This window comes from Pleurodeles waltl, chromosome 1_2 (assembly GCF_031143425.1).
Source record: "Pleurodeles waltl isolate 20211129_DDA chromosome 1_2, aPleWal1.hap1.20221129, whole genome shotgun sequence".
Taxonomy (NCBI): Eukaryota; Metazoa; Chordata; class Amphibia; order Caudata; family Salamandridae; genus Pleurodeles; species Pleurodeles waltl.
This window is the reverse complement of record NC_090437.1, coordinates 1,284,561,766-1,284,575,292: the sequence shown is the minus strand read 5'-3', so window position 1 is coordinate 1,284,575,292 and position 13,527 is coordinate 1,284,561,766. Positions and strand designations below refer to the sequence as shown.

Below are 13,527 nucleotides of genomic sequence, written 5' to 3'. Positions count from 1 at the left end.
CCCAAGTCATCCTAGTGGCTTCAGTTGGGGCTTGAAGAGAGTTGTACTGGAACGTCCGGGTATGGGCATCTGCAGCTTCAAGAAGACATTTTATCACAGCAGCAGTGCAGAGTTCGACATTCAAACCTGCAAAATCTACACCTCCATATGCGAAAATTGAGCGACAGCTATGGACTACGTTTCATGTGCTACCGGAGGCTGTGGATGTCATCTTCGCATCCAGGTATTTATCTACAAAGTCCATCTACGTCAAGAGGCACGTTTTTGGCCTACTTTGGAGTCTGCAGCACAGATCCTTTACAAGCCAAACTGTTGTGTTACTTTTATTTCTGTCTCTAGCCCAGCAAGGCCTTGCTGTGGGCACTATAAAAGGTTGTTACGTGACCAATCATCGTTCTAATCACCTGTTGTGATGCATTTCATTGACAGTTTTATTCACATTTCGCCCAAATCCATTTGTGATGCCATTGTGGGACTAAATTGGTTGTCACTTTCCTTATGTGCATTCCATTCAAGTTCATGCCCAATTTTTCGCTGGTCCTTTTGGCTCTCAAAACTTCCTTCCTCTTTGCGTTCACTTGTGCCACCCTCTCTGTTCCACCACCTTCAACACTTTTTTCTCCTCACAAGCTGGTGTTGAAGACCAGGGCAGGCTTTTTACCTCAAGATGTGACACTGTTCCACGTTTCTAATTTCTTGCCGTCAAAACATTCTTTGCCCCACCTCACCCCTCAAAAAAGGAGACAAGGCTCCATCAGCTGGACCACAAAAGAGCCCTAAGCTTCTACATTGAATGCACCAAAGACCGTCTGGTGGACAATTAGCTCCTTGTGGGGGTTATCGGGGGCAAAGGAAGGTGAGGTGGTGTAGAAATGGACTCAGTCACAGTGGATAGTCCTCTCCATTAAGAGCTGCTACGCACAGTCCAAAAAGCAGCTTCCGGGAGAGTGCTACCTCTGCTTTGGCACAGCTTGGGTGTCAGTTTGTGTATTTTTAAATGCACAACTGCAGTGACAGCCATGTTTGAGAGAAAGGTCATTTTACCCGTTTGGTCATGCAGGTTGCATGCATGGTTTAAGTCCACTCCACAGACCCTCCACCTTTACAAGGTACTGTTTTGTTATCTATTCTAAAGGTAAGGAATCTATAGTTAGAAGTATCAATCAGAAGAAGTTTCTTACCTTCAGTAAAGTTTTTTTTCTGGTGGGTAGTCCCTTTAACCACAGATTCTTCACTGCCCTTTCGCCTCACTGTTCTGTAGAGTGGCCTCTTTCTACTATCTAAAAGGTCCTACTTTAGAGATCTCCACACTGGTACCTCTGAATCTCGTGTACTGTGCGTCCAGGAGTACAAAGAGACCCAAGCAACATCTGATGTCGCTGGGAAGGAATGAGACTTATATGATGCTCTGCTTTGTCACTTCCGGAGTAGAACAAGTCAACGCAGAGCTTCACAGTGCCACCTAGAAAGTTTCTGGGTCCTGCATGGCACCTTGGGATTATTCTGAAGATGAACAATCTGTGATTAGATAGAGTATCCATCAGAATGAGCATTACCGAAGGTAAATAACTTGTCCTTTTTGTGCCGCCTCCTTATGGCAATTTTTTTTTTTTTACCTAGACACAGTTAGTAGTAGAAGTTAATCATGTGCACATTTCCCCTCCGTGTATCCTTTTCCTCACCCATCAGTGAGTGATGAGCATTTCCTCCAGTTGGAAGTCTTACAGGGTTTGTATCTATCACTCAGTGAGATCTCAAGGGTTCAGGATTAGCGACAAACTGTTTATTGTTTTTAAGAATGGAGGCTTGCCAAGATTCCCCTGTAGGGAATTGAAGCACGTTTATTGAAAAGATCTGCTTCCTTGGCTCTATTATGAGGAGTTAGTTTGGCAAAGCAATTCTACAATAATTAATACTTATTAACTCTGCCCTACCTTGTTTGAGGAGTATGTGGGAAGGAATGTCCATTAGAAGATTGTGAGTTACATTTGATATAAATCTGACTGATGGGCATGTAGCTTCTTGTAAATTCCTCAACAACATCTAACCTTTCTGCTGCAGACCTGGCATTTATTTGTTGAAAATCAATTTTGTTTGTAGGTTTATTTTCTTTTTTGGTGGAGTGGGTGAACATGTGAAACTGGTGTCATCAGCACAGTGACACCTTTATGAACACAAGTCATCACACTGCAGAACTTCCCATAAGGCACATTTGTATACGGTGCTAGAACAGCACTCCTTGGTGCTGTTTAACTGTATTTGCTGAATAATTGTCCTAATGAATTCTGAAGCCTGTGGCAATTTTGCGATGAGCAATTGCATTGGTAAATACAAATCCATCACAAAGAATGTTACCAAGGGTAATAACTTATTTCTTGGAAATATGGAAATTGTGTACTAATCACCATGTAGGATAGTGATTAATTTGAGATGGCAAGTGGCAGTTAGTGATTTTTTGTTTTATCTTTGTAAAACGTTTTTCAAGTTTTCCATAACCTTTTGTTGTCAGTAATGGACCAGTTCATTGATGACTATATAGAAGAAACCAACCACGAAATAGAGAAATATAACAAAGAGCTGGAAGAGCAAGAATATCATGATGTCTTTGAGCACAAGATGTAATGAAAACGATTTCTGTTCTGAAACGTAACTTAGTTCCGAAGTACTGATCATTTTTTAATCATACTATTCATGAAAAACATTCACTCCTGATGATATCAATTCAGCTTTGTGAAGGCCCTATGTCCGTCCCTGTGGTTAAAGTGTATAGTGGTATAGAAATGCATTGTTCGCCGTGTCCATCTATTTGCCTTTTCTACCTTCATCTAACTCATAATGCAGTGTTTAATAATGTTTGCTCATTTTGTAAACACTTTATAAGTTAGAACAGAGAAGACTACAAATGCACATACCCTATTTCTGATGACCCTTTTTAAATGTTTAGATACAAGCATTGGGACCAATGTGTACACAATAACTTACAAGTTCTGCTGTTAAGAACTTAGCATTCCAAACCTGGTGAAAGGGGCCAGCTCATAGCAATATTTGCAACTAGTGGTAGACCACATACAGTTGATCTGTGAAGGGCTCACACTTATTATCTGTCAGAAGTTAGAAGGTGTCCTTTTCCAGTAGGTAGGCATACTAGAGGGAGCGCCCGAGCCTCACCCTGTTTTTAAAGATTGTTTAGCTGTTAATATTTACTGCATAGTTATTTTGATAACAGTATAGCAGGGTTCCCAGAAAGGCTGTAATTCACCCCAGATTTTGTGGTGATAGTGTACTGAATTTATTTGATGGTGTACAAAATTTACCATGATGTCATATATGCATCATCTCTTGTCTGCCACGCTTTTTTGTGGCAGTCCTAAATCCGTCCCATGGGTTGACTACACATCACCCACTGAAAGGTTTATTTAAAACGCACATTGTACACACACTGGCTATGCATAAAATAGATTGAAGCTGGTGCTATATAATTTACTGAAAACAGTTTAAAAAAAAAAAAAAAAAAAAAGGTATTGCCAAGTTTTAGTAATTCTATCTGAGGTGCACAATGTCTCATGAAATATGTATAGAATGCATATTCAGAAAATTCAGTTGTAGAGTTATAGAATGTGTATGTCTTCTACTCCATATGTTTAGTTTTCTGTCTAGCAACAGAAAATGCAAAGTCAAATTAATTAATCCTGGCAAATACTGTTTTATTTGTAACACACATGTTTCATATACCCTTTTAAAATGTAACTGAACATGTGTTGTTTTAAAACCTTTCAAATGCCAGAATGTTTCACAAATGACTCTTTGGAGCCACGTAGATTCAAAGAGTGCATCTATTTCCCTTTACTATTGTGTTTGACATCACTATCAATCACATATTATTTCATATTTATGAACACAAGCTAGCTTTTTGTCCAGTAGTGTAAGTGATGGAAACTTTCCTCTGATGTATGGTGCAAAATATTAGTACCAATAATTGGGTAGTTCCTCTTTTTGAAACCTTGAAAACTGTTACAGGCATGTTAGTTGCTTATATCTTAAAACAAATTTCCTTCCTGTAAAGGAGCTGGGACTTACAAATCAAACTAGTTGTTTTAATCCTAGCAGCCATTGAGACTTAGAGTTTATTTAATAATATTAGATGATCTAAAATAGATAACAAAAGTCTATTTATAAAAGCCTTCAAAATTTAATTGGCAAATATAATAGAAAGGGGTATATCCTAGATAGAAAATAGTTGTTAAAGCTTGTCCAAATTCATCATAGCCCTCAGATAGAAAACATAGCCAATATTGATTATTCAGCGATATGATGTATCCTCTTTGCTGGATTCCAGAATAGAAATGTAGATTCTCAGTTGATGTACATTCAATTTTAATAGGCTGTAATATTAGTTACTATGGCTTAGGTACTACACTCATTTATTGATTCTCTTGAAGGAACATTAGATGTAGAAGTGTACTATACTTTTCATGCGCTAAGGACTTTAACGCTTGTGAATTCCTTATATGCAGGCAATTTGTTGGTAGTTTTTGCAAGTTGAATTTAATAGGTGCAACACTTGATACAGCTTGGGATCAAGAAACGTTAACACGTGACATCCCTTAGTCTTTCAGTAAGATACCTGTTAAAGTTGACTTATTGCACATTAGTTAGCAGTGGATTTTATGAGAAATAACAGTGTTTCAAGCAAGAGTATAAATTGAACCATTAGGAAAGTATCTGAAATGATTTAGCTTGTAAAAGAAATATCATACTATGATGATTTGTCAAAAGATGACAAAGCTAGTTAGGCAACATATTCCATTGCGGTTTCTAATAGTAGCTCTGCCTTAACACTGCTAAATCATTTTTCTCTGTTAATCTAATTTTGTCCAAGGCTAGCCGTATGTATGTGAGCAAAAGCCATATATTTAGAATAGTGTTTTTTAATCAAAACATACGTAACTTAGACAGAGTTGAGACGGTAAAGATACAAACTATCTTTTCTTGGGTCATAAGCTACGTTTGTTCTAAGTGCAATTTATTAAATGAAGTAGAAACAATTTCAGTAGTTTAATTGCTGTTGGTCTCTAATAACGTAATGTTGTGCAGCTTACAAAATCAGTCTTTCAAGTCGATTGCAACAGTCTAATTGGTGCCTGTTTTTTTGGGATGAATTATTGTCAAACAAATGCCATAAAGTGCACAACCAATGAACAAAGTACTGTAGGACACTGCACCCACACCAGTTCTTAGAGGTGCCAGGAGAGTGTTATAAACTTGATGATATAAATACTAGTTAGTGCATGCTAAGTGGTAATGATAACCTTTTAATCTGATCAAGACCTTTCACCAGACTGGTACTATTTAAGTGAAGATGTTGATTATTTTTTTGGCATAGAAAAATGTTATTACCTCAGTGTTGAATATAAAACTGTGATTTGTGAAAAAATTGCAGACAACTGTGACAGCTCTATTTTTTGAAACACAGCAGTGCCTTGCTTATGGCGCCATTGATGCACTAAATGGATGCTCAAAGTGATTGTCATTGTCTGTAATTTCTCTCTCCCTATATTTGAAGGGGAAACAGTGATGGTGAAAGGACTTTAAAGAAATATAATTTAGTTTAAACTACTAGCACACACTGTAGAGGTAATTTGTAGCAAAATAACTCTTTGAGGACTAACGTACAAAAAAGAAAGTGTGAACTATTTGAACTTGTAGGTACAGTGGCTGATAAATTTGTGCCATTGCACTTCACAAGTTAGCATATTTTTGCATTGTTCTTATAAGAAATGTATGTTTACTGTATTGTCTCAGATTGAGGGGAATATTTTGTTTAAAAATGACAGCTCAGAATTGTCTACTTTCTAGGTTTTGTAGCTATTGTAAAATTGAAATAGACCGTCTCTGTAAGCTGAAGAGAAGTAGAAGAAACAAGTGCCATTACACTGTGTCTATATTTATACTGAGAAACAAAACTTGCTAACAGTGACTTTTCCCCCAGGCATTTTTTGTACTGCACAAAGTGCTTCAAGAGAGTCCTCAAGGTGTTTATTACATGCATTGCTGACCTTATTGTTAGCTGCTTGTTCTTATTATCACAGAGGGCGTGTGTGTGATTACATGTTACTGAAGTTATAGGGAGGTGACAAAAATGTGAGAAGCTTAAAGAGGGAACACCTGCAATGTAAACTACCCAAGTGACCTATTTGAAACTTTTTTTTATTTTCTAAAGCTGCTGATTTTGAGGTTCAGTGATTTGTGATATCGAACAGAAATGCTCAGTCACAGGGATAAGTTCAGTTGCATGTTTAAGGATTCCCTATTAGGTGAATATTGAAATGTTTTTTTCCTAGATTTGCACAGTGACAAGCTCTGAACACCAAGAAGGTGTGTCCTTAAAAGGGAAAAACTTAACTAGTATAGAAAATTGTAAACTGTGAGTTGTTAGGAAGGCATTGTTGGTGTGAATTTAGCTAAATAAGTGTACCTCAAAATATTAGTATGAGATTGCCTAATTTTTACATGGTTGTTTAATACTAATATGATAAATGATCTCACTTTACAATGTGCCAAATTGATTTTTTATACTAGTTTTCAATACTTGGATTTTTTGCAACTTGTTAAATTAAAAGCTTCTTTCTACAAATACTACTGTAACTTCAGTGAAACTGAATTGTGTGATTGAAGCTTATTTTGCTTTTTATTATATTTATTACACTACTTGTTAAGTATATATTAAATTGTCTTCCATTTATTTTTTTATTGTTACATGTTTTTACCAGCAGTTGTGTGGATGTGTTGATTTTTACACTTGTAATTCTAATGTGATGAATAAATAAACTATCTTCTATTAAGTGTTTGTTTTTATTTATTAATATGTCTTCATTGAGTAGTGAATTAGAAGATGAATTGAGGCTTGACTTGATAGGAATAAACAAAGGTAAGGAAAGCATATAATCTTAGCTATAATATCACTGACTCCTATTGTTATAGCATTGTAAATCTATTTTAACATATTTAATAGAATACTGCATATTTTAGTGATAAGGGAAGGTAACAGCCATTAAACGTTTGATGGAAGATAGTGAAAGGGTCACTGCAGGTAAAAACAAACACCATCCAAGTAAAGTAAACCCAGGTTGGTGCATCTTCCTATTGGTGAATTTCCAACACAAGTAAAAATGTTTTTCTTTAAGAAATGTTAGAAATTTGACCAAAAAAAACAAGACCATGAAATCAACAACAGTAAGAAGACAAGGTAGAAGGGAAGGGTGCATCTTAGAGGGGGAAGCAATTAAGGTTTCACACAGATGAGAATGTATGTCTGCTACACATGTCAGTTGCTCCATGCGATAAGGGATAAGGAGCTACAAACATGAGGGACAGTATAGAAAGACCCTTAAAAATGGGAACTATGGCAGAGAAGAATTGGAAAATGTTAGAAAAATACACAACCACAATTCAGGAAAAACAGCATAAACAGGGAGAAACTTTGAGGAAATTGCTAGCCTGGCTTCTATGATGGGAACAATCTTGCACACATATAATGAAACTGCAAATTAAGGCAAATACAATGGTTGTTATGCAGGAGGGAATACTCCGTGATTTTACTTAAAAGTTTTAAGGAATGGTTGGAAGTGGTTTCCCAGCAGACTGAGAACTAACACATACCTTGAGGGGCGCCCAGTGCCAAGGATAAGCTCTGTCTAGAAATGTATGTTAAACGCCGAGTTAGACACACAGGAGATAAAAAATGTACTGAGTGACATGAATAAAATAAAACACCTGGCAGGGATGAGCTTTCCCTGTGAGGTATGTCAAATGAGGCCTGGAACTCCTTTGGGTAAACTGTTGGTGGTGTATCAAGATGCATACAATTGTGGCTAAATTCTTGCATCATCAATGCAGGACGCAGTGGTTATTATGAGTCCCAAACTTGATGGTGATCCAAATGTTATACCTTCATACAAACAGTTGTCTATGCTCAACACAGATGTCAACTTATTGAGTAAAACGTTGGCCAGTAGACTGGCACTAGTAATACTTGAATTTGTACACTTGATCAGTCAGGGTTTATGCCTGGTAGGAACACAATACTTAAATAATATAGTGCCCACCAAAGAAACTACTGAAAGGCCTGTGGCATTGGTGGTGTATGATGTAAAATGTGCATTTGACACAGTAGGCTGGGAGTACATCTGGTAGGTACCTGAAAGGATGGGGTTGGGCCCAAGTTGTACTAAAGTTAAAGTTGTATTAAGTGGGTAAAGTATGTGCTTTCACTATCACAGGGATGTGTATGACAAGCCAGGTATCGGAGTTTTGAAGAGAGGGACACAACAAGGTTGTGCTTTGTCGCCACTTCTTTATGCCTTTGCAGCTGAGCCCTTTCCATTCCATTTAAGACAATAGATAAATGAGAGGGGTATAACCATTGGATGAAGCTCACATTCTGTGTGACTGTACGGAGATGGCATGCTTCTTCATGCAAAAAATCAAGAGAAGGCAATTCATATTTTAATGGAACTACTAAAGCAATATAGTAAAATCACTGGCTTGTGTATCATTTGGGAGAAATACAAGGTTCGATGGCATCTGTCGCTGTAGATACACATGGTCTGCATAGCTCGCCATCTGGTGTTGGGTCGGAGTGTTACAAGTTGTTTTTCTTCGAAGAAGTGTTTTCGAGTCACTGGACCGAGTGACTCCTCCTTCTGTGCTCATTGCGCATGGGCGTCGACTCCATCTTCGATTGTTTTCTTTCCGCCATCGGGTTCGGACGTGTTCCTGTCGCTCCGAGTTTCGGAACGGAAAGATAGCTGAAAACGGAAGATTTTCGACGGTATCGTTGCGATCCGGTTCGAGATAAACACATACGACGACGCATTGAACATCGAAGCGCTTCGGTGCCCTTCGGGGTAGATTTCGGCACACCGTCGGGGCCTAGTCGGCCCGACCGCGTGGAGAACACCGCCGATGGAACGGACCCCGTTTCGATTCTGCCCTGAATGCCACAACAAATATCCTTATACGGACCAACACTCGGTCTGTAACCTGTGCCTGTCACCCGAGCACAGCGAAGAATCCTGTGAGGCCTGTCGGGCGTTCCGGTCCCGAAAAACTCTGCGCGACCGTCGAGCGAGAAGACTGCAGATGGCGTCCACGCCAAAGGAGCATCGACAGTTCGAGACAGAAGAGGAACAGGAGGAATCCTTTTCCATCCAGGATTCAGACTCCGACGAACTCGACAATACAAAAACTGTGAGTAAGACGTCGAGATCAGAAATTAAAAAAGGCAAAAAGGCCCAGGGGACGCCACTGCCAACCGGCCATGGCTCAACCCAAATTCACGGTGACCAACAATCGGCACCGAAAAAGGCCCATTCAGTGTCGAGATCGTCCGACTCCGGTCGAGACACCGGCACGCAGCCTCCTCGGGTCCGAGAGAGTGCTAAAGAGAAGCATCGACACCGAGAGTTCGGTGTCGACACGGATCGACGCCGAGACAGTGGCGCCGAAGACCATAGAGGCCAAGATTTTTCGGCACAAAAGAAGAGGAAGGTTACCTCGGAGCCGAAAAAACAAACAACAGGTTTTTCGGAGCCGAAAAAAGCACCAACAGACCCAGTTTCAGGCTCCTATACTGAAGAACATTCTATGTCTTCACAAATTAAAAGACACAGATTCGAACAAGAACTGCAATCCACTGAAGTGGATCACACGCAAAAGCGTATCTTTATTCAGCAGGGGACAGGGAAGATCAGTACCCTTCCACCTGTCAAAAGAAAGAGAACACTTCAGTTTGTAGCACGAGGGGCTCCTCAGCAACAAACAGCAAAGACGGTAACACCTCCTCCCTCGCCTCCACCTGTAACTCCGGCTTCGCCAACTTACACCCCGTCACATTCGCCAGCTCACACCGCCATGAGCCACAACGACCATGATCAAGACGCGTGGGACTTGTACGATGCACCAGTGTCTGATAACAGCCCAGACACATACCCAACTAGGCCATCACCACCTGAGGACAGCACAGCCTATTCACAAGTGGTGGCTAGAGCAGCTCAGTTCCATAATGTGGAACTACACTCTGAACAAGTAGAGGATGACTTTTTATTTAACACCCTCTCCTCCACCCACAGCTCCTACCAAAGCCTGCCTATGCTCCCAGGCATGCTACGCCATGCAAAGGAGATCTTCAAGGAGCCAGTTAAAAGAAGGGCAGTAACGCCTAGAGTGGACAAAAAGTATAAGGCGCCTCCTACGGACCCTGTATTCATCACCTCTCAGCTGCCACCAGATTCTGTGGTGGTAGGGGCTGCCAGAAAACGGGCAAATTCACACACTTCTGGGGATGCACCTCCCCCAGATAAAGAAAGCAGAAAGTTCGATGCAGCCGGGAAGAGGGTCGCTGTCCAGGCAGCAAACCAGTGGCGCATCGCAAACTCACAAGCGCTGCTAGCGCGATACGACAGAGCCCACTGGGATGAGATGCAGCATCTCATTGAACATCTCCCAAAAGATCTACAAAAAAGAGCAAAACAGGTTGTTGAAGAGGGTCAACACATTTCCAACAATCAAATCCGCTCCTCTATGGATGCAGCAGACACAGCCGCAAGGATCATTAATACGTTGGTTACCATCCGTAGGCACGCATGGCTCAGAACGTCTGGATTCAAGCCAGAAATTCAGCAGGCAGTACTTAACATGCCAGTAAACGAAAAACTTCTGTTCGGTCCGGAGGTCGACACAGCCATAGAAAAGCTCAAAAAGGACACTGACACTGCCAAGGCCATGGGCGCACTCTACTCCCCGCAGAGCAGAGGATCTTATACCACCTTCCGCAAAACACCTTTTAGAGGAGGGTTTCGGGGTCAGGCCACACAAGCCAGCACCTCACAGTCCGCACCGTCCACCTACCAGGGACAGTACAGGGGAGGCTTTCGGGGCCAGTATAGAGGAGGGCAATTCCCTAGGAATAGAGGAAGATTTCAAAGCCCCAAAACCACTACCAACAAGCAGTGACTCACACGTCACTCACCCCCCCCCACACAACACCAGTGGGGGGGAAGGATAGGTCAATATTACGAAGCATGGGAGGAAATAACTACAGACACATGGGTCCTAGCAATTATCCAACATGGTTATTGCATAGAATTCCTGCAATTCCCTCCAGACATACCACCAAAATCACAAAATTTATCAAAACACCATTCACAGCTTCTAGAGATAGAAGTTCAAGCACTACTGCAAAAAAATGCAATAGAATTAGTACCAAGCACACAAATAAACACAGGAGTTTATTCACTGTACTTCTTGATACCAAAAAAGGACAAAACACTGAGACCAATTCTAGACCTCAGAGTAGTAAACACATTCATCAAATCAGACCACTTTCACATGGTCACACTACAAGAAGTGTTACCATTGCTCAAAAAACACTGAATGACAACCCTAGACCTCAAAGACGCATATTTCCATATACCAATACATCAATCACACAGAAAATATCTAAGGTTTGTATTCAAAGGAATACATTACCAATTCAAAGTATTGCCTTTCGGTTTAACAACCGCTCCAAGGGTATTCACAAAATGCCTAGCAGTAGTCGCTGCACACATCAGAAGGCAGCAAATACATGTATTCCCGTATCTAGACGACTGGCTAATCAAAACCAGTTCGCTCACACAATGCTCAAACCACACAAATCAAGTCATCCAAACCCTCTACAAACTAGGGTTCACCGTCAACTTTGCAAAATCCAACATTCAGCCAAGCAAAGTACAGCAATATCTAGGAGCCATAATAGACACGACAAAAGGAGTAGCAACGCCAACTCCACAAAGAATTCACAATTTCAACAGAGTCATTCAACACATGTCTCCAAATCAAACAATACAAGCAAGAACAATACTACAGCTCCTAGGCATGATGTCCTCATGCATAGCCATTGTCCCAAACGCAAGACTGCACATGTGAGGCCCTTACAACAGTGCCTAGCCTCACAGTGGTCTCAAGCACAGGGTCACCTTCTAGATCTGGTGTTAATAGACCGCCAAACTTACCTCTCGCTTCTATGGTGGAACAGTATAAATTTAAACAAAGGGCGGCCTTTCCAAGACCCAGTGCCACAGTACGTAATAACAACAGATGCTTCCATGACAGGGTGGGGAGCACATCTCAATCAACACAACATAAGAGGACAATGGAACATACATCAAACAAAACTGCATATAAATCATCTAGAATTGTTAGCAGTTTTTCAAGCACTAAAAGCTTTCCAACCAATCATAACCCACAAATACATCCTTGTCAAAACAGACAACATGACAACGATGTATTATCTAAACAAACCAGGAGGAACACATTCAACGCAGTTAAGCTTATTAGCTCAAAACATATGGAAGTGGGCAATCCACCATCAAATTCGCCTCATAGCACAGTTTATTCCAGGGATCCAGAATCAACTGGCAGACAATCTCTCTCGAGATCACCAGCAGGTCCACGAATGGGAAATCCACCCACAAATTCTGAACACCTACTTCACACTCTGGGGAACACCTCAAATAGACTTATTTGCAACAAAAGAGAACGCAAAATGCCAAAACTTCGCGTCCAGATACCCACACAAGCAATCCCAAGGCAATGCCCTATGGATGAACTGGTCAGGAATATTTGCTTACGCTTTTCCTCCTCTCCCTCTCCTCCCTTATCTAGTAAACAAATTGAGTCAAAACAAACTCAAACTCATTTTAATAGCACCAACGTGGGCAAGACAACCCTGGTACACAACACTGCTAGATCTTTCTGTAGTACCCCACAACAAACTGCCGAACAAACCAGATCTGTTAACGCAACACAACCAACAGATCAGACACCCAGATCCAGCATCGCTGAATCTAGCAATCTGGCTCCTGAAATCCTAGAATTCGGACACTTACAACTTAGCCAAGAGTGTATGGAGGTCATAAAGCAGGCCAGAAGGCCATGCACTAGACACTGCTACGCAAGTAAGTGGAAAAGATTTGTTTGTTACTGCCATCATAATCAGATACAACCACTAGACGCAACTCCAAAACATATAGTAAATTACTTGCTCCATTTACAAAAAGCAAAGCTAGCCTTCTCTTCTATTAAAATACACCTTGCTGCAATATCTGCATACCTGCAGACTACCTATTCAACTTCCTTGTATAGGATACCAGTCATCAAAGAATTCATAGAAGGTCTTAAAAGAATTATACCACCAAGAACACCACCTGTTCCTTCATGGAACCTAAACGTGGTCCTAACAAGACTCATGGGCCCACCTTTCGAACCCATGCACTCTTGCGGAATACAATTCCTAACCTGGAAAGTTGCCTTTCTCATCGCCATTACATCTCTGAGAAGAGTAAGTGAAATTCAAGCGTTCACAACACAGGAACCTTTTATACAAATACATAAAAATAAGGTCGTCCTACGACCTAATCCAAAATTTTTACCAAAAGTTATTTCACCGTTTCATCTAAATCAAACGGTAGAACTGCCAGTTTTTTT

At 40.6% G+C, this 13,527-nt stretch overlaps 1 protein-coding gene across 1 annotated transcript in view; it reads left to right on the top strand.

Annotated features, from left to right (window-relative positions):
• The window catches only part of DNAAF9 (dynein axonemal assembly factor 9), a 597,478-nt gene extending 590,640 nt beyond the window's left edge, over positions 1 to 6,838 (top strand). Inside the window, exon 37 of the mRNA XM_069205040.1 lies at positions 2,510 to 6,838. Within this exon, the coding sequence (XP_069061141.1) occupies positions 2,510 to 2,622 (113 nt within the window). The 3' untranslated portion in view covers positions 2,623 to 6,838. The remainder of the gene's footprint in view (positions 1 to 2,509) is intronic.
• The last annotated feature ends 6,689 nt before the right edge of the window (positions 6,839 to 13,527 follow it).